Raw genomic sequence first — 21,073 nt, forward strand, 5'->3', positions numbered from 1 at the left:
GAGTGACTTCTTCAGCAGGTTGGAGGTGAGTCAGGACTCCAGGATTCAGCCCAGACCGCGAGGCTCACAAACTGGGAGTCATCGCCACCCTCGGTGCACCGCTCCACGTTCCCAGCCAACAACCCGGGAGCCCCTTTCCCACAGACAACGAGCGCCGCCTACTGGCTGTCAACCTCTTGGCACCTCGGCCCCGCCCCCACGGTGTGCAACACGCATGCTCCTCGATTCCTTTCCGCCCTCGCCTTCAGGTTTCTCGCGACAGCCGCCCAGCGGCGGCCTGGATCTCGCGATAAAGGCTTGTGGTCTCGCGGGACAGTTTCTGGCAGGCAAGCGAGCTCTCGGGCGGCCCTGGCCGGAGAAGAGGAGTTGCATGTGTCTCTTCAGCTGGCGGTAGTGGCGGGAGCGGAGGCGGCCGGGGCTGTGTGACCGCCTGGGTAAAGACCCCCTCGTGGCTCTCCCACCTTCGAAAAGCTCGTGGAGAACGTGGGGGAAGCAGAGGCGCTGCGGGGCGGAAAGGGGCCGGGCCGGCGTCTGCACGCCCCCGCCCACACAGGCCCCTCAGGTGTCCGGGCGCCCTCACACCTGCTCGCCCATGGCGCCTCGCTGCCCGCGAGCCCTCCGGCTCCCCGCTTCTCCCGCCTCCTCGCCCGGGCTCCCCGGCCGAACCCGGCCTCTCCCGCGCCCCCCTCCTCCCTGACTCCCCCCGGGGCCCCGCCGCCCTCACGCCCTGCACTCCGGGTGCCCCCGGCGACCCCCACTTTCCTCAGGAGGCCTTTCGAGACTCTCGTTACCCGGCTGCCTCGCAGCCCCGTGCCCGCCGGCGTCGCCCTCGCCGTCCTCTCCGCCGGGGCTCCCCGACTGTTTGTTACTTGCTTCCCTCCGGGGTGCGCGGAGTGCCTGAAGCCAGAACGCGGCCCGGGTCTCCACCTGAGAGAAAACGGAGACGGGCCGGGGGGTGGGCGGGGGCGTGGGGGCGAGGTTGCTCCCGGACGCCGCTCTTTGGGGCCGCGTCCGCCCGAGCGACGGGGTGAGCGCGCTCTCCCTCGCCCGCAGGTCTGTGCGATGGCTGCCGACATTTCTGAATCGGGTGGGCCTGACTGCAAGGGAGACCCCAGGAGCAACGCCAAGTTTAACGATGCCGACTACCCGCTGCGAGTCCTTTATTGCGGAGGCAAGTGTGGGGAAGCGTGAAGTGGCTTTTACTCACTGTGTTTTTCCTCCTTTTTTTTATTTCTTTGGTATTGGACAGAGACAGAAATGGAGAGAGAAAGGGAAGACAGAGGGAGAGAGACTGTAAGAAACCGGCAGCACTGCTTCAGCCCCTTGTGAGGCTTCCCCCCTGCAGGTGGGGGCCGGGCCGGGGCGGGGGGGGGGGGTCCTTTGCCCGGTGCGCCCCCGACGGGCCCCCCACTCATTTGTTTTTTATGCATTGTGATAGCAGCTTCACGTGTTCCTATTAATCTTAAAAAGCAAAAACCACCTTTGTCATTTGGCGAGTCCTTAACTGAGGCAGAAACTGGTGAGGAGGAGGCACACTTCTCAGACTTGCTCAAGCCAAGTGGGCTTTTTTTTTTTTTCTTTTTTAATTCCTACTGGGCGTGGAGAAACTTACAATCCAGTGGGAGTAGGCACATGCAGCTAGGTTATTTCAGCATAATGTTACTTGCTTATCTCGCTATTGTATAAGGAGACCTTCCTGGAAGAAAGATGTGAAGGCTTTTTTTTTTTTTTTAGTATTTATTATTATATTTTTAATTTTTATTTATTTATGAGAAAGATAGGAAGAAAAAGAAAGAAGCAGACATCGCTCTGGCACTTGTGCTGCCGGGGATCGAACTAGGGACCTCATGCTTGAGAGTCCAAAGCTTTACCACTGCGCCACCTCCCGGACCACAAAAGATGTGAAGGCTTAAGGGGTGACAGACTGAATGAGGAAGTGGGGGTGAACATCCCGGACTAAGTGAACAACAATGTAGCACAGAGGCTGATGCGTGGCGGTGGAGGAGTGTGTAGCTTTGTATTTGTTGTGTGCAGGCAGGAAGGTGTCACGGAGTTGGAGTCAATGAGGTTGGAGAGCTGGGCAGCAGTGTGGTCTTGGATGAATGCTGTGTATTAGACTAATTAGGATTTTCCCCCTGCGAGTGGTTTTCCTCATCAGTACAGAAATGTTTGTGGATTAAAAGAGTTCTGCTTTTCTTAGTATTTGGAAGTTTTCAGGAAAAATTGAAGATGCAAGCTGGTCAAGAGGCAAGTGAGTATTAATCTTCGTGAATATTTTTGAGCACTCACTGTGTGCTCAGCAGTGTTTTAAGTAATGAACAAGTCATGTCACTGTTCTTGTGGATCGTACATTTCATAGGTATAATAGAAACCTCATATAGAACTTAAGTACTACTGAAGGAGAGGTGATGTTACTAAGCTAAGAAGTTTATGAACGTTTTATTCATTGAATATCTTTGATAGTAAAATTACTGTATATTGTCTCAGTGAGAGGGTAGACAGGGAAACTATAGAGTTGATAGGTATTGTTTTGATATTGATCTTAATTGGTTATATCCTTTGCTGTTGGAGTCTTAGACTACAATGTGCACCCTGACCAGAGCTACTCACCAGCTCTGTGGCCTTGGATAAATTACCTGATTTCTCTGTGTGCTGTTTCTTTGGTCTGTAAAATGAAAATCACGTCTTTCATTTTATTTATTTATTTTAGATAGGGACGGGAAGACAGGCAGAGAGAGAGAACAAACACAGCACTCAAGTTTCTTTCAATGTAGAGGGGACCAGGCTTGAACCTGAGTCATGCACATGGCAAAGCAGCGCACTATCCAAGTGAGCTATTTTTCCAGCCTGATAATTACATCTTGAGGATCGGATGGTAAAGCACCCAGTTAAGTACATACATATCACCATGTGCAAGGATCCAGGTTCAAGTGCCCCCACAGGTGGCACCCCCACCTGCAGGAGGGTGGGGGAAAACGTTTCACAAGTGGTGAAGCAGGTCTGCAGGTGTCTTTCTTTCTCTTTCCCACTCTGTTTCTCCTCCCCTGTCAGTTTCTTTCTATTCAGTTAAATTTTTTTCTGTCAAAAAATTTTTTTAAAGGGGGGAAAAATAAAAAATGGCCCCTGGGAGTGGTGGAACTGAACCCCGGTGATAACCCTATTGGCAATTTAAAAAATAATTATATCTTAAGTATGATGATTTATATAAATATCTTCTAGTAGAGCAGTAAAAATCAGGAACATAGTTTAATAAATAATATTGTTATTATAGTAACATAGTTAAATACGGTTTTTGTCCTTGATTGTCAGATGTAGTTAAGAGTTACTGTTTTTGCATCCTACTTCATTGTAACTATTACACATTTTATAAAATGTGCGTTTATTTTCTCAAGCAGCAAACATTTACTTTCCTACTTTGTATTGAGGACATAATTACTTTTTCCTGAAATTTCTGATCTACTTGTAGGAGAAGCACTTAGGGAATGTTAAATGTAAGTTAAATAGTACTGACTGAAGTAGGAATTCAGGAAAGGGAAAGATCTTTTCCAGGGGGTAGGGCAGTGAGAAGCCATGTACAAGAGGTAGAATTTGGGCAGAATGGCAAAGGAATTCATAAGGACACTACAGTGGCAAGATTTGACACAGTATCTTCAGGAGAAAAAAATTGATGGGAGAAGAATGATAATGGTGGGAATATAATGAGAAACAAGGGTGGGTGGTATGTAGTCATTTCTGGAGAAACATTTTTGTCTTCAGAATTGAGACTTGCAATGAGTGTAAATGTTAATAAAGAGGATTGGTCAAAGAAATGATAAAATATTTAACAGTAAAGGGGGGGAAATTGAGCGATGAATTTCATATTTCTAAACAGAGAATTGAAAAACATGATTAACACGGAAAATAATGAAGTTGACAAAAATTGGATTTGGAGGTAGATTTATTGTTCTATTTTCAGTCAGTGAATTTGAGTTTCTTGATATGAAAGAATCCAAGAATGTTGAAATTGGTGCAGGGGAGATATATGTGAGATATAGATCTGGCATGGTTAGCCTCAGAGATGGTTGATGAATAGACTTTGTTAGCCAGCTTGGTGAAACAGTATGATGGTATTATTTTTTGTTCCCCACTCTTCTCTTGGAGCTTCACACGATTTCACTGCCCCTGGACTGATGTTTTCATAGAGACACAAGGAGGGATACCATAGTGTGGAAGCTTCCCCCAGGTGCTGTGGCACTCTCATGTAATGCCAGGACTCAAGCCTTGGTGACAGGCATATATGCCATACCCTACCTTGGGAGCTGTCTCCCTGACTCTGAGGGTATTAATAAGATCCACATATTCATGAGCCTGTTTGCAAATACAAAAAAAATATTCACTTGAGTATCTCTGATGTGTAAGGTCCTGAACTAAGCTCTGTGGAGAAATGTAAATAAATCAGCAGATCATTCTATTACTTATCATCGTGACAGAATGACCTGGTAAATGCTGAAAGATACAAATGGAGCTCAGTACTTCAGGAGAGAGATTTTTCCCCTCCAAGGAATAAACCGAAGGCCTTGTACATGTGTGGTACTGCTGAGTGACACCCCCAGCCACGTTTTCTTAATCTGTATTCATAGTGAGAGACACCATTGTACTGCTTCATCTGTAGAGTTTTCTTGGTGCTCTCCATGGTGCTCCCATGTGGTGTCCAGGAGAGATCTCAGGGCTTCATGTAGGATTAGGTGTTCATTCTACCCTCTGAACTATCCTCTTGCCCTCAAAATGTCTTCAGCATCTGCTCTGTACCAAGCATTTGTTTCACATACAGAAAGAGTAAGACATAACTGTCTTTTAGAAGTGCACAGCTTAACTCTGAAGACAAAATTTAACAAATGTATTGTTATATGCTAAGTGTACACGAGAAAGTTGACCGGATTGCTGTAGGAATAAAGAATGAACCAATCAGTTCTCCTTGGGAGAACTGGAGGGGAAAAAAAAAAAAAGCTAAAGCTTATTGAGAAGGTCTTTATGATTGCTTGTTTTATTTAGTCCTACCAGACACTTAATTATTACTTCCTGGAAGTATGTGGGTTATATAAAGGTCAGACTGAGATTAAAATTTAAGCAAAACTTTTTTAAAGATTTTATTTTTTTATGAGAAAGGTAGGAGGAGAAAGAACCAGACATCACTCTGGCACATGTGCTGCCGGAGATTGAACTTCATGGGACTTCATGCTTGAGAGTCCATAGCCCTATCACTGCGCCACCTCTCAGACCACTAAGCAAAACTTTTGTAACAACATCTTCAAGGAATCTTCACAAAGTCTTGAAGACTGAGTGAGTGGGTGTTCAGATAGCTTCAATAGAAGTTCAAGTTCAAATTGACTGGAACATGGGGCAGTAAGAGTTGAGTCCAGAGTATTATGATCAGGGAGGTGGCTCAGTGAGTAGAGGTTGGGCCTTGAAAACGAGGTCCTCCCTCATTTTGATCTCATGTATCGTGTGTGCCAGAGTGATACTCTGGTTGTCCTTTTCTCTCTTGTGTTGATAAGTAAATCTTTATAAAAACAATAATAAAAATAAAAAATTCAAAATCATGCATTTAACTTACATTCTTTCCATGTGTCTTTTTTGGTCAAAGCATGGTTTTTTGTTTGTTTGTTTGTTTTTCTTTTTTAAACTAGTACTTTGTTCTTGTATAATTCTGTTTGTGATGGACCTTTTCTTTTTTCTTCTTAGGAAAACATTTCATACCAAATAAATAAATGCATATTTGAAAGGCTATCAAATTTTCTCTAGACTAATGGTTTGCAAAGTGAATCAGTAACATCAACATAGCCAGGAAGATGCAAGTGATTAGGCTCCCTCCTTGAGCCTGAAATTCTGTTGGGGTCTAGCACCTGTGTTTTTACAAGATCTCTGGGAATTCTGATCCTGGTTAAGCTTTGAGAACCACTGTTGTGTCATGCTCAAGATTCAAAAAACTTAAAGCAGGACAGATTTGTAAGCAGATATTACTGTGTTACTTACTCCTCACACATTAGAATCCCTGCATACTTTTTTCCACTTCAGTTTCAGCTAGAGAGGGAGAGATACCACAGCACTAGAACATCCTCTGTAGTACTTCCATGTTGTGTGCCAGGGCTTTGAACCTAGGCCACCAAGAAATTGGCCATTTCTTCAAAGAGCCTCTTTTATTGGGGAATGAAACTTAGGAACCCAGATTGAGTTAAATATTTAGTATGTTTTATTTTTCTCTGTGAAAGTATATAAATTTTAGTTTTACTAATCTCTTGGAAAAGTTGCAGATACCTATATATGTCACCCTTAAATACTTTGGTGCCTATCTTCAAAGAATAAGGGCTCTTTTCTACATAATACCCTTAGAACATAAGCATAATATTCACTTAACATCATTTGTTACATAGTTCATATTGAAATTTTCTCTGGGATATGAGAGATAGCATAATGGTTAAGCAAAAAGACTTTCATGCCTCAGGCACCATTGGTTCCCTGTTCAATTCCCAGCACACTAAAGCTGAGCAGTGCTCTGGTTTAAAAGAAAAGAAATTTTTTGTTGATCAAAATTATCTTTAATAGGGGCCGGGTGGTGCCGCACCTGGTTGAACACATGTTAGCATGTCCAAGGACTAGGGTTTGAGCCCCTGGTCCGATCCCCACCTGCAGGCAGAAGCTTCACTAGCAGTAAAGTAGTGCCGCAGGTGTCTTCTGTTTCTTTCTCCCTTTCTACTTCCACATTCCCTTTCAATTTCTTTGTCTCTATCCACAATAATAAATAAAATATTTTTAAATTAAAAAATCCTCTCATAGTTTTCTCAATAATAAACGTCATTGAATTGATGTACAGCTAATCTTTACTTAGTGTCCTATTTGTTTACCAACCATTTAAAATTATGACCAGCTTTTTGACTAGTTGGTATTGGATGAGAGCTGTGGTTATGGAAAATGGCAGTACACCTGCTCAGCTTTGAGATTGTCATGTCACCTTTCTCAACTTTAGTTTTGTTCCCACTTTTAGTCACCTTATGGTATATTAGCGTCTGGTCTTTGTTTTGACACTAAGGTTATCTCTGCATGGTGACTCACCACTCCTGACAGCCTTCCCCCTCTCCCTTATCCTTTGTTAAATGGGAGAAGAGACAGACAAAAGAGAGACACCTAGAGAGGACTGACTTTTCCACCACTCATGAAACTCCCCCACTGAAGTACTAGCAGTTTTTGTCTAGGTATTTGTACTTTATTGAACATCCCATAGTGCAATTTATTTCCTCCTTTCATTAAATTTCAGTACAATATACAGCACACTACCAAATAAAACATTTAAAAATATATTTAAATTGTTAAAGGTGGTACAAACGTGACAGTAAACTATCTGAAGATGGTTGACAAACCCACTGCCAGTACAGTATATTGTCTACAATACTGATAAGGGGGTGGTTCCTTTTTTTATTGACAAATTTGTTTATTGATCAGATTTTTTGGCTTTATTTTTTATTTATTTATAAAATGGAAAGATTGACAAGACCATAGGATAAGGGGGTACAGTTCCATACAATCCCACCACCAGAACTCCTTATCTCATCATCTTTCTTGACAACTATCCTGTTTTTTATCCCTCTGGGAGCATGCACCCAGGATCATCACGGGGTGCAGAAGGTGGAAGGTCTGGCTACTGTAATTGCTTCCCCCACTGAATATGGGCTTTGGTAGGTTGATCCATATTCCCAGCCTGTCTCTTTCTTTCCCTAGTGGGTTAGAGCTTGGGGCAGGGTTCCAGGACACATTGGTGGGGTCGTCTGCCCAGGGAGTTCAGGCTAGCATCATGGTAGCATCTGGAACCTGGTGGCTGAAAGAGAGTTAAGATATAAAGCAGAATAAATTGTCAATGTACCGAAAGGCAAGAATATTGCAGATGAAGATTTGGGAGTCTCCATTTTGGGAATAGTAGGTCTATTTTAGGTATATTCCGAAGGGCCCATGACTTTACCAGTTTTTGCCTGAACCTGACAGCTAACATGCAGGTGGACCCAAGGTATTATCTGGGGAGATGGTGTCATAGTTGGAAAAAGGACTAGAAAGCTGGATTAGGGAAGAGAGAAGCTCCCAAATAATGGAGGATCTGTGGAGGGAAATGAACTTTAAAAGTAAACTCAGATGATGTCCAATTGTCTAAATTTTCTCTATTGCATTTTGCTAAACTAAATTTTATTTAAAATGGCATATAATTATTAGGGCCTTGATATTTACTGAAAGTGTAGTTGTAAAACCCTGCCTACTAGCTTTTGACTTGAGTTACAAGGATTGTCCGGTTGAGCTTAGCTAGGGAGTGCTTTAATGGAAAGAGCACTAAGCTTGAGATTAAAACACCCAATTTTCTTTTGCTGTGTACCATCTTTGTCATTGCAGCAGATATTTAACTATGATGGGTGAGAAATCAGTTTAATAGAAGTAAAAATTAAAAAAAAAACCACGCACACACTTTGTATAAGCTATGGAATCTAATCTAGTTGCAGATCAGGGTCAAAATCCTGTTGCTCTGACCAGATGCAAATGGCCTACTTATTGAAAGTCTTGTTTTCATTATTGTAAAACAGATACGGTAATTCCAATTTTATTGGATTGTGGTTATTAATTATGATAATATAATACACAGCAAAGTTCAACTTCAGAAACTCACTGAGTTCTAGTTCCTTAGCACATGCTGGGTATATAATGTTCCTACTAGTGTTCCTACTACCTTCTTGGTTTTCTGTAATACAATAGAATGAAAAGGGGAAAAAAACATCAGAGTGAAGAGGTAACAAAAGTACTAGAAGTCTGGGACTATGGAGCCTCAGGCACGAGAGTCTCTGTACATAACCATTATGCTATCTATCCCCACCTGACACTTTTTTTTAGACAAAAAAAAGTCAAGATTATATTAATAGTCATGTGTTTTTTACCTCAAAAAAGTAAAGTATGATAGCATTTGGAAAGTTACAGAAAAATTATAATAAGTATAATAAGAAGTGGTGGGTGGGTGGTGGCTCACTTGGTTGAGCATACACATTAAAGTACACAGTGACCTAGATTCAAGCCCCTAGTCCCCACCTGCCACTGAAAAGCTTCATGATGGCACTTCAGGTGTGTCTCCCTCTTCGACCCCCCCTTCCCTCAATTTCTCTGTGTATCCAAAATAGATAACTTTAAATTTTTTCGTTAAGTAGAAATGAGGCACTTTGTCAAATTTAAAAGCTATCATGAGCCCTTTGTTTATTTAAATAATCAAATCTTTTCTCTATTTTCCCAGTGTGTTCATTGCCAACAGAGGTAAGTCTTTTTCTTTTTCTTTTTTTTTTTACTCTTACATTTGAGGTGATTTCAGAGATAGCCAAAGAACTTCTTCTTTAAAGATTTATTTACTTAATATGAGAGACAGATCAGAGCACCACTAAGGCCATGTATGTTGCTGGGAATCAAACCTGGGGACCACGGGTTTGCAAAGAATGCTCTCTACTCACTGAGCCACTTCTGGCTATAAGAACTATTTCTCTTACTCATAGTCTTTAATTTTATAGTGAAGTTTCAAAGTTTTACAGAAAAACTTAGTTTTTCTATAGAAATGTACAGTCAGGAGTTGGGCAGTAGCACAGCGGGTTAAGCGCAGCGGCTCAAAGCATAAGGACCGGCGTAAGAATCCCGTGTGCAGGGGAGTCGCTTCGCAAGCGGTGAAGCAGGTCTGTAGGTGTCTGTCTTTCTCTCCCCCTCTCTGTCTTCCCCTCCTCTCTCCATTTCTCTCTGTCCTATCCAACAATGACAACATCAGTAACAACAACAACAATGAAAAACAACAAGGGCAACAAAAGGGAAAATAAATAAATATAAAAAAAATATTTTAAATAACACTGAAAAAAACTCTACAGAGTAATTTTATGATCTTGAATTGTTTTCTTTGAGATATATACATACATACTTTTTACACTTGACTATACTATTTGAATTTTGCACAGACTCAAAATGAGTTACTCAGAACCCAATTTACATACCTGGGCAGATGATAATATAAATACAATTATATGTAAGCCTCTGTTAATAAACTTCTGGTCTGACTATATGGGCATGTCATACACACAAAAGAAGGAAATCATTGTGTGCCCAAAGCAAGTTAGAAATGGTGCTTTTTGTTTATTGCTATTTCTAATGGCCCGTCTGTCTGATGAGAAGAAATAAATTACTGCAGCAATTCTTTTTACTTTCTTATGGAATATTTCTTGGTTGAATACAGATTTGCTCTGGGTAAGGTACCAGGTGAAATAGCTAGCTTATCTTTCTTTAACAAGTAGTAGGAATGAGTTTTTAATTAAAAAATGTATCAGTTGCTTAAAAATGTTCTATTGTGGCTCATTTTGTTCCTTTCTCCCCTCAGTACTGTGAATATATGCCTGATGTTGCTAAATGTAGACAGTGGTTAGAGAAGAATTTTCCAAATGAATTTGCAAAACTTACCGTAGGTATGATTTTTTTTTTTTTCCTTTCATCAAAGCTTGTATATCTGAAACAAATGCACTTAAGGCATAACTTTTTTTTTTAAATTTCTTTATTGGGGGAATTAATGTTTTACATTCGACAGTAAATACAATAGTTTATACATGCATAACATTTCTCAGTTTTCCACATAACAATACAAACCCCACTAGGTCCTCTGTCATCCTTTTTGGACCTGTACTCTTCCCCCCCACGCACCCCAGAGTCTTTTACTTTGGTACAATACACCAACTCTAGTTCAGGTTCTACTTGTGTTTTCTCTTTTGATCTTGTTTTTTCAACTTCTGCCTGAGAGTGAGATTATCCCATATTCACCTTTCTGTTTCTGACTTATGTCACTTAACATGATTTCTTCAAGCTCCGTCCAAGATGGGCTGAAAACGGTGAAGTCACCATTTTTTATAGCTGAGTGGTATTCCATTGTGTATATATACCACAACTTGCTCAGCCACTCATCTGTTGTTGGACACCTGGGTTGATTCCAGGTTTTGGCAACTACAAATTGTGCTGCTAAGATTTTGGATGGGTATATTGGGTTCCTTAGGATATATCCCCAGGAGAGGAATTGCAGGATCATAAGGTAGGTCCATTTGTAGCCTTCTGAGAGTTCTCCAGAGTGCTCTGCATAGGAGTTGGACATTTACATCCCCACCAGCAGTGTAGGAGGGTTCCTTTGACCCCCCCCAACTTCTCCAGCATTTGTTGCTGCAAGGTATAACTTTTAAAGACATAGAGCTCCTTCCTACTTTAATGGTGTATTATAGTTATGTCTATATTATTGACTTGAAAAATGGCCTTAATTTATTGAATTAAAACTATTTGAAGTCACACACCTGCTTCGTCTTACCTCTCTGAGATAGAATAGCTCAAAGTATCAATTTATATTAAAAATTATAAATTATGGCATGAAAGATGACACAGTGGTAGGGTTTTGGACTTGCAAACATGAGGTCCCAAGTTCAATCTCCAGCACTGTATGTACTGGAAAATTTCTCTGGCCTCTTTTTCTTTCTCACATAAAATAAATCTTTAAAAAAAAAAAGAATGGTTTAGGGGCAAATATATTTTTATCCCTTTGACAAATTATTACAAGCAAACTGTGCAACTGAATCTTAGATGCTGCGAATAAAGCAATAAACAAAACTACTCTTTGGAATTCTAGAGGGAAGAAAAGCAAAATAACTAAAGCATGAGGATATCTAGTAATTAGCAAGGAATTCTTGGTGTTAGAAATTAGTTTGCAGGGAGTCGGGCTGTAGCGCAGCAGGTTAAGAGCAGGTGGCACAAAGCACAAGGACCGGCCTAAGGATCCCGATTCAAGCCCTGGCTCCCCACTTGGAGGGGAGTCTCTTCGCAAGTGGTGAAGCAGGTCTGCAGGTGTCTATCTTTCTCTCCCCTGTCTCTCTTCCCCCTCCTCTCTCCATTTCTCTATGTCCTATCCAACAATGATGACAACAATAATAACTACAACAATAAAACCACAAGGGCAACAAAAGGGAATAAATAAAAAAAATTTTTTAAAAAGAAATTAGTTTGCTTTAAAAAAAAATGAGTAAAGACCCAAAGAAAGTAAGGAATAGTCATTTTGGATATTTAGGAAAATTTTCTATGCTAATGATGTAGCCAGTGCAAAGGTCCTAAGGTAAAACCTGTCTTGTCTGCAGCTGGTCAAAATCAGTCATAGTGGAGGGCTCTGTGTGATTAAGCCTTGACTTGTACTGTGAGGTGATTTTAGGGAGGTTTGAAAAGAAGTGAAATGGCCTGATTTGTTTCAGCAGCATCTCTGGCTACTCTGTAATGAATAGAGTGGAGGGGCCAGGTGGTGGTGCACCTGGTTGAGCATACATGTTACAATGCACAAGTCCCCGGTCCTCACCTGCAGGGGGAAAGCTTCATAAGTGGTGAAGCAGGGCTGCAGGTTTCTCTGTCTCTATCTCCCCCCTTCCTTTCAGTTTCTGGCTGTTTCTATACAATAAATAAATAAAGATAATAAAATTTCTTTTAAAAAAGAATAGAGTGAAGAGAGGCATAGGCAGCAAAGCAGGGGAAATAGGCACCTGTCTGAAAGGTAATCTGGTATGCAGTTAATGATTTAACTTGGACTAGAACAGTTGTGGAGGTGGTAGAAAGTGGTCTGATTCTGTATATAATTTGAAGGAAGAGCTGATAGTTTTTCGATGGGGGGGGGTTTAATGTGTTGGATGTGAGATGTGAGTAAAGGGGGCTTTAAGGGCTTTGGCCCAAATAACTAGAAAGAAGAATGGTGTAGCTATTGCCAGAGGTAAGGAAGAACCAATAAACAGATTTCCTCAATTTGCTAAAAAATGGTTGGATTCATAAAAATGAAGACAGTAGCAGCAAGAAAGGCAAGCCTAGGGGCCAGGTGGTGGTGCACCTGGTTAAGCACACATGTTGCAATGTGCACGAACTCAAGTTCGAGTCCCAGGTCCCCACCTGCAGAGGGAAAGCTTTGTGAGTGGTGAAGCAGGGCTGTAGGTATCTGTCTCCCTCTCTACCTCCCCCTACCCTCTCGATTTCTGGCTGTCTCTATCCAATAAATAAAGATAATTAAAATAAATAAAAAGGCAAATCTAAACTGGGGACAGACCTACAAATTATACCCAGTGTGGCCCCACAATTTGCTGTTTTGATTTTCAGATCGTTCCTATGAGACACAAATCATGAAGTTCCAATAAGACTGTCTGCATCATAGCTAAATGTCCTTTGCTGTCAGTGGTTGGATAAGAACCCATAAACCTAGTGTTGTAATTAGAACATGGTTGATCCTGAGCATGACATACCTGGGATTTGACTGGGAAGAGGGGAGTAGGGGGGGAGTCTTTTATTTGGAATCAGACTTCCTGTTAACAGGATTAGTGTGTTTAGATGCAAAAAATTCCCAGTGTGTCTGATTTTCATCTGACTAGATTCCTATCCTTACATATTATGACTTTGCTTTGTCTTCTGTCGCCATATTGTAACTAGAATTAGACTTGATTGGAAGCTAGAAACGTAATCACTAGCTTTATAAATGCCCTGGTTAGTTGTTTGTAAGGTTGTTTAGTGGTGATTGAACATAAGGTGATGTTGATACTTTTGGATTTCATTTTTACATCTAGAAAATTCACCCAAACAAGAAACTGGAATTAGTGAAGGTCAAGGAACAGCAGGGGAAGAAGAAGAGAAGAAAAAACAAAAGAGAGGTGAGATCTACATCCTCATGCCTTCCTTTTGGTAGAAGGAATAAATAATACAATATTCCCAAAGTGAATACCTGTTATGGTAATACATATATGTATCATAGAGGGATACAGAATCATATTCTGGGAATGGGTCAATGTGGTGTGATTTGGTCTCTATCAGTACACTGTAAACATGTTTTATTTGTTTTATATTATAAGCACATGAAAAAAGCAGCCCAGGAGTTAGGCGGTGGCGTAGCAGGTTAAGTGCAGGTGACACATAGCGCAAGGACTGGCTTAAGGATCCCTCTGTCTTCCCCTCCTCTCTTGATTTCTCTGTCCTATCCAACAACAATGATAACAATAATAACAATAAAACAACAAGGACAACAAAAGGGAATAAAGAAAAAGAAAAAAGCAGCCCATCAGCCTGTTTATGACTTTGTTGCCTTATTAACATACTTCTCTTTTATTTAGAGTAAGGATTGTTTATAAGATTTTAGGTAGCTCAATCAAAAAACATACTTTTCATATAGAGCACATACCTTTTTTTAATTTTTTAATTTTTATTTTATTCTCTTGTTGCCTTTTTTTTTTTTATTATTGTTATTGATGTCATCGTTGCACATACCTTTTCTTAACACTTCCATTCTTTCTTCCACATTCCCCACTTAAATTCCCCACAATCTCCCTGGTCAACTAGGAATATCAAAGGAGACCACCTGGGACCGCACCAAGACAGGACTAGAATAACTTTGGGCAAAGGATTTTATTACAACAGAATAAAAAATGTTTAATGGTACAAAAAAAGGAAATTCCACATAAATCTGTGTGTGTGTACCTGAGTTGTGTCTGTAGACCCAGCATCCTATAAGCCTTCCAATACAGTTCTCCCAAAATAAATCTACATCTTTTGTCTTCATTTGAATTAATGATAGCATAGTTTATCTGTTCACTCAAACTGAAAACCTAATACCTGTCTCGGGGCCTCTCTGTTTGGCCTCTCTGAGTTAAGTTCTGTTGCATCTCCTTAGTCTTTTTTATCTTGTACACAGTGAGCACTGCTGCCACTGCTTTGTTTGAAATTTTTTTATAAGTTTTTTTATATTTTTTTATTTTCCCTTTTGTTGCCCTTGTTGTTTTAACATTGTTGTGGTTATTGATGTCATTGTTGATGGATAGGACAGAGAAATGGAGAGAGGAGGGGAATTCCAACAGGGGGAGAGAAAGAGAGGCACCTGCAGACCTGCCTCACCGCCTGTGAAGCGACTCCCCTGCAGGTGGGGAGCTGGGGGCTGGAACCGGGATCCTTACGCCTGTCCTTGTGCTTTGCGCCACCTGTGCTTAACCCGCTACACCACCGCCCGACTCCCTGTTTTAAATTTTTAATTAAGTTCTATCTGAACCATTGTAGGTTTCTCAATGATCTCGACCTTCCTCTTCACAGATCCATCTTCTGTATTTTATACACCAGGGAGAGGAAATGTCCTGCCCTGCCAAGGCAACTGGAGCTTTTTTCATAGCAACTTAAGTGCTGATCTTGAAGTTGATAATTTTGTATGATTTACGTAGGATATGAGTGTCCCAAGTGGCCCTTTCAGAAAAAAAGGCTCCCCACCTCTAGTATAGACATCTCTGTGTTTGTTACCTTTCCCTGGGATGTTTTTCCTATGGCCCTTCAGGCTTTCTCCTTTCACCTGGATATACTTTTTTTGTTTTGTTTTTGTATCCATTCACTCACTAGACTGAATTTCTGGAGTGCAGAGACGTTTTCTTTATCTTTGTGAGTTCATATCTAACTTAGAGTTATGCTCTACACAGAGGTTCTTAATGTTTATTGAGTAATATTGATGACTGTGTTTATTAAAGACTTTTAAAGTACTCTTTGTTTTAAAAGGAAGCAATTAATGCTGGGCTCTTTCTTCCTTAAGGTGGAAGAGGTCAAATAAAGCAAAAAAAGAAGACTGTACCACAAAAGGTTACAATAGCCAAAATTCCCAGAGCAAAGAAGAAATATGTAACAAGAGTATGTGGCCTTGCAACTTTTGGTGAGTTCAAGCTTAAGTATGTATAAAGTGTATGAGCTATACTTTTCTCTTGTGGCATTATGAATTATCAAAGGTATGTGTCTAATTGTAGCATCAAAATCAAATTTTGGAGAAATTCTTAAATCTTTTAAGTTTATTTATTTTTGATATCTCCTTTTGTTGTCCTTGTTTTTGCTGTTGTAGTTATTATTGTTGTTGATGTCATTGTTGGATAGAACAGAGAAATGGAGAGAGGAAGGGAAGACAGAGGAGAGAAAGATAGACACCTGCAGACCTGCTTCACCGCCTGTGAAGCGACGCCCCTGCAGGTGGGGAGCCGGGGCTTGAACCAGGAACCTTAAGCCGGTCCTTGCGCTTTGCACCACATGCGTTTAACCTGCTGTGCTACAGGCCGACTCCAAAATCTTTTTTTTTATTCCCTTTTGTTGCCCTTGTATTACTGTTGTTAGTTGATGTCATAGTTGTTGTAGTTGATGTCCTCATTGTTGGATAGGACAGAAATGGAGAGAGAGGAGGGGAAGACGGGGAGAGAAAGATAGACACCTGCCTTATCGCCTGTGAAGTGACTCCCCTGTAGGTGGGGAGCTGGGGGCTCAAACCGGATCCTTAAGCCAGTCCTTGAGCTTTGTACCACCTGTGCTTAACCTGCCGTGCTACCACCCGACTCCTGAAATTCTTAAATCTTTTGCAGAAAAGGTTAACTTTTTCCTTTCTAGAATTCTTGTTGGGGTCCATTTTATGTAGTATGAGGAGGAGTCTATGAGGGAAAGTTCCATTTAAAGCCTACCAGTGCTGTTTTTCTGCCCTTTTCTGGCTTTTCCAGCTTAACCAGCAAGCTTGGCAAAAGATTATACAAAAGCTTGCCCCCTCTGGGAATAAAAGTAGAGGCTGAAGACAGGTGGTTAGCAGCAGAATGTCTTCCTTCAGTGTCCCTTCAGTCCCTGCTATCCTTGAACAAATGGTGAAACAACTGAGGTGAATATGTAAACAGTTCTCTTCATATAACAGAAGAGTTAGGAAAATGTCACTGGGTCACATAAATGTTAAGTTCTCTAAGAGAGAGAGAGAGAGAGAGTGTGTGTGTGTGTGTGTTTCTGTGTAAAGGCAAAAGAACTTGTGTTTCTTACTCTGAGTTATGCATAGTATGGATGATGCTTTTTTTTTTAAAAGATTTATTTATGGAGCCGGGTGGTGGCGCACCTTGTTGAGCAACATGTTACAGTGTGAAAGGACCCGGGTTCAAGCCCCTGGCCTCCACCTGCAGGGGAAAGCTTTGCGAGTGGTGAAGCAGAGCTGCAGGTGTGTCTCTGTCTGTCTCCTCTTTCCCTCTCAGTTTCTGGCTGTTTCTAGCCAATAAATAAAGATAAAGAAAATTTTTTTAAAGATTTATTTTTTTATTTTTCAACTAGAGCTCTGCTCAGCCCTGGCTTATGGTGGTACAAGGCATTGAACCTGGGTCCTTAGAGCCTCAGGCTCAGTGAGAGTCTTTTGTATTATCATTATGCTATCTCCTTGTCCAGATGATGGTGTTTTTATATACTTATACTGTACATTGAAAATGCAAGTTGAATAGTAAAGACTACTGCCTATGATAGTTTTGTAATTACTGTTCTAGAAAAGAGGTGAAGCCTATTAACACATTCTGATTTTTTGTTTTTTACTTTAAGCAGAGCACTGTTCAGCTCTGGCTTATAGTGGTACGGGGGACCAACACATTCTGTATTAAAATTTTAAATACAGATTAAGTTTCAAAATGGTACAAGATATAAAGATAAAAGATTTATCTTGGGAGTTGGGTAGCACAGTGGGTTAAGCACACATGGCGTGAAGTGCAAGGTCTGGTGTAAGAATCCTGGTTCTAGCCCCTGGCTCCCACCTGCAGGGGAGTCCCTTCACAGGTGGTGAAGCAGGTCTGCAGATGTCTTCTTTTTCTCCCCCTCTCTGTCTTCCCCTCCTCTCTCCATTTCTCTCTGTCCTATCTAACAATGACGACATCAATAATAACTACAACAACAATAAAAAACAAGGGCAACAAAAGGGAAAATAAATATTTTTTTAAATATATATCTTTGGCATATGATTCTAATTATAACCTTGGTGGCTTTTGTCTTTTTAATAACAGAAATTGATCTTAAAGAAGCACAACGATTTTTTGCTCAGAAATTCTCCTGTGGTGCCTCAGTAACAGGGGAGGATGAAATCATCATTCAGGGAGACTTCACTGATGACATAATTGATGTCATTCAGGAAAAATGGCCAGAGGTGAGTATACACAACATGCATGTCTATAGAAATATTTTAAAATATTTATTTGATAGAACAGCAAAATTGAGAGGGGAAAGGGAGACAGAAGAGAGATACCTGCAGCATTGCTTTACCACTTGTGAAGCTTCTCTCCTGTAAATGGGGAGCCAGGGACTTGAACCTGGGTATTTGTTCATGGTAACATATACACTCAAACAGGCCACTGCCTGCCTCCAGAAATAATTTTTTAAAGCAGACTGTCTTGCTATTATTTGATATCACAACTCATGAAATGTTAATTATTTGTTTTTATAGGTGGATGATGATAGCATTGAAGATCTTGGAGAAGTGAAGAAGTGATTTTGAAATGTGTCTGTATTTAATGATTTGAACTGAGAATTGATATGGCCAAAGGGAGAGGCCTTTACAAATATATATATTTATCCTACAGTGAAACTGTAGACTACCCTCACTCTTGGCATTTTCACTGTTCTGTAAAGGCTGCTTTGTTTTTTTTATTGCCAAAGTCTAATAAACAAGGGAGACTGTCATGCTTATGCATGAAATAGATCTTAGTCAAATAAAATTTTTTTGTCATTTGGTACTGATGTTTTCTCTCTTTATAACGTTACTTTTGAAGACTCTGGTAAAGTTTTTTTAATTTTAAAATATGATTTATTCAAATTATGATTTAAGCCAGGTAGTTTTTTTTTTTTTAATAATTTGAAATTTGGCTTTATAACCATTAATAACTGTCTCCTTGCTTCTTTGGTATGATAGTTTGAGATGTTTGAGCACCTATAGATTTGTGGTTGAATTTGCTTCGTTGTACCAGCCAAGTCCACTCTGAGGACTCGTGAACATTACTGTTGGTAGGAGTTGTTCAGCTGTTCTGGATTATTTGGTAAAGTATATTAAAAAGCCTTAAAACCACCTGCACTGTTTGACCCAGTAAACCACTTCTTTCACATTATCCTAAAGAAGCAATCAGAATTGCTTTTGGATGAAAGTGTTACCTATAATATTAAAAAGCTGCAAGTGATGTAAATGAATAGTTTAGAATGATGATGCACAGCCCAGGAGCTGGCTCAGTGGATGAAGTATTGGACCCTCAAGCATGAGGTCCTGAGTTGGATCACTGGCAGTGCATGTGCCAGAGTGATGCTCTCTCTGGTTGTCTATCCCCTTCTCTGTCTCAATAAATAAATATTTAAACAAATGATGATGCATTATTTGGTAATAGACTATCCTGTGTATATTTAAAAGTGTTTTCTAAGAATTCTTGGAAACATGTTTGGCAATATTGAGTGGGGGACAGTGCCCAAGTTCGTTTTATATATTATTATCAGTTGTGAGAGGATCAGAGAGACTGAGTTACTGTTCTGGCTATAAATTATATGAGTGAAATTCTGCTAACTAGTTGCAGAGAATACACACTTAAGCTCAGTAGTTTGGGAAGTAGCAGTTGGAACATCTTTTGCTTGCAAATATGTTAAATTTAAACTTTGTCTTAAGTCAGGCCCTACAAATTAAAGATTCATTGTGCTGTAATTGCTATAGACACCTTTAAGAAATTTAGAACTTTACTGTTGCCACACAAATTATAGTCTTGAATTAGTTATTTTTAAAATAAAAACTTAGGAAAATAGTGTCATAAAGATAAAAATTAAAGGGGTCTGGATGGTGGCACACTCGGTTGATTGCACATGTTACCATGTGCAAGGACCTGGGTTCAAACCCTCACTCGCCACCTGCAGTGGGGAAGCTTCATGAGCAGTGAAGCAGGTCTACAGGTGTCTCTCTCTCACTCCCTCTCTCATCCCTCTTGATTTCTCTGCCTCTATCCAATAAAATATTTCAAAAAATAAAAATTAAGAAAATGGAAATCTGCATTAACTGAATTATCTGGTGAAGCAAATTTAGCCAACACCATTTGATATATGCATTATTATGTATTCTGTTGGTGCTGAAAGATGTCTGTGTGCCTGTACAACACATGTGACTTCATGTAAAGATTCTTAATGTTCACAATTCTTGGCAAATGCAGTTTCAATCCATATATAGCCAGCAATGGATGTCACTGCAGGAAAACACAGAATTAAAATTGTCCTTGTATATAAAATGTGTGAATCTTTTTCTTTAACCTGAAATTTAAAGTGCAGTTTAGTGTAATCTCTGATGAAAATGTACTTAGTAGTTCAAGGATTGAGTGTAACCTGTACATTTATATGTGTATTATGTAAATGAGTCCACACTGGTATTTTTACAAAAAGAATACTAACCTTTAAATAACCTTATATTTGAGAGATTTACTATGACTAATCTAGCAACTTTAAGGACAAATAAAATTGACCCTTGAACAACATTGAGATTAGGAATAGAAATATGTCATGCCACCCCTCATTCACCTCATCAGAGAATTGCTTATAATTGCTTAAAAAGTGTTTGATCTAAAGTCTTGCTGATAACAAAAACAGTAAATTAACATATTTTGTACTTATTGTGTTTTTTATTCTTACAATGAACTAGAAAGGAAATCACAAAGTACAGTGTTGTATTTTTTTTTTTTCCCCTCCTCCAGGGTTATTGCTGGGCTTGGTGCCTGCACCATGAATCCACCGCTCCTGGAGGCCTTTTTTTTTTTTTCTTCCCCCTTTTGTTGCCCTTGTCGTAGCTTCGTTGTGGTTATTATTATTGCCCTTGTTGACGCAATTCGTTGTTGGATAGGACAGAGAGAAATGGAGAGAGGAGGGGAAGACAGAGAAGGGGAGAGAAAGACATCTGCAGACCTGCTTCACCGCCTGTGAAGCGACTCCCCTGCAGGTGGGGAGCCGGGGGCTCGAACCGGGATCCTTACGCCGGTCCCTGCGCTTTGCGCCATATGCGCTTAACTCACTGCGCCACCGCCCGACCCCCACAGTGTTGTATTTTTATCAAAAAGTAAGTATATATTGTCTATTTATAGTAGAAACAGTCATGAGCACTCATACTTCAAATCCTTAAGGATAAACTGAACAGTTTTATGTGTAGTTTTATGATTTAAAGATGAATTCTACCCTTTAGGCTTTTGTT

The 21,073-nt window shown here is 40.4% G+C and overlaps 1 protein-coding gene across 2 annotated transcripts; it reads left to right on the forward strand.

Annotated features, from left to right (window-relative positions):
* The first annotated feature begins 312 nt into the window (after nt 1-312).
* Nucleotides 313-19,220, forward strand: DENR (density regulated re-initiation and release factor). 2 transcript variants are annotated; one of them, XM_007539797.3, is made up of 8 exons: nt 313-434; nt 1,054-1,171; nt 9,293-9,312; nt 10,409-10,493; nt 13,647-13,730; nt 15,641-15,757; nt 17,880-18,019; nt 18,317-19,220. In XM_007539797.3, exons 2-8 carry the CDS (start codon nt 1,063-1,065, stop codon nt 18,359-18,361), a joined length of 600 nt encoding a protein of 199 aa, XP_007539859.1. In that variant the 5' UTR covers nt 313-434; nt 1,054-1,062; the 3' UTR covers nt 18,362-19,220. The 2 variants fall into 2 exon arrangements, with proteins under 2 accessions (XP_007539859.1, XP_060049171.1); XM_060193188.1 differs by lacking the exons at nt 9,293-9,312; nt 10,409-10,493.
* The last annotated feature ends 1,853 nt before the right edge of the window (nt 19,221-21,073 follow it).

Source organism: Erinaceus europaeus, chromosome 6 (genome assembly GCF_950295315.1).
Source record: "Erinaceus europaeus chromosome 6, mEriEur2.1, whole genome shotgun sequence".
NCBI classification, from domain to species: Eukaryota; Metazoa; Chordata; class Mammalia; order Eulipotyphla; family Erinaceidae; genus Erinaceus; species Erinaceus europaeus.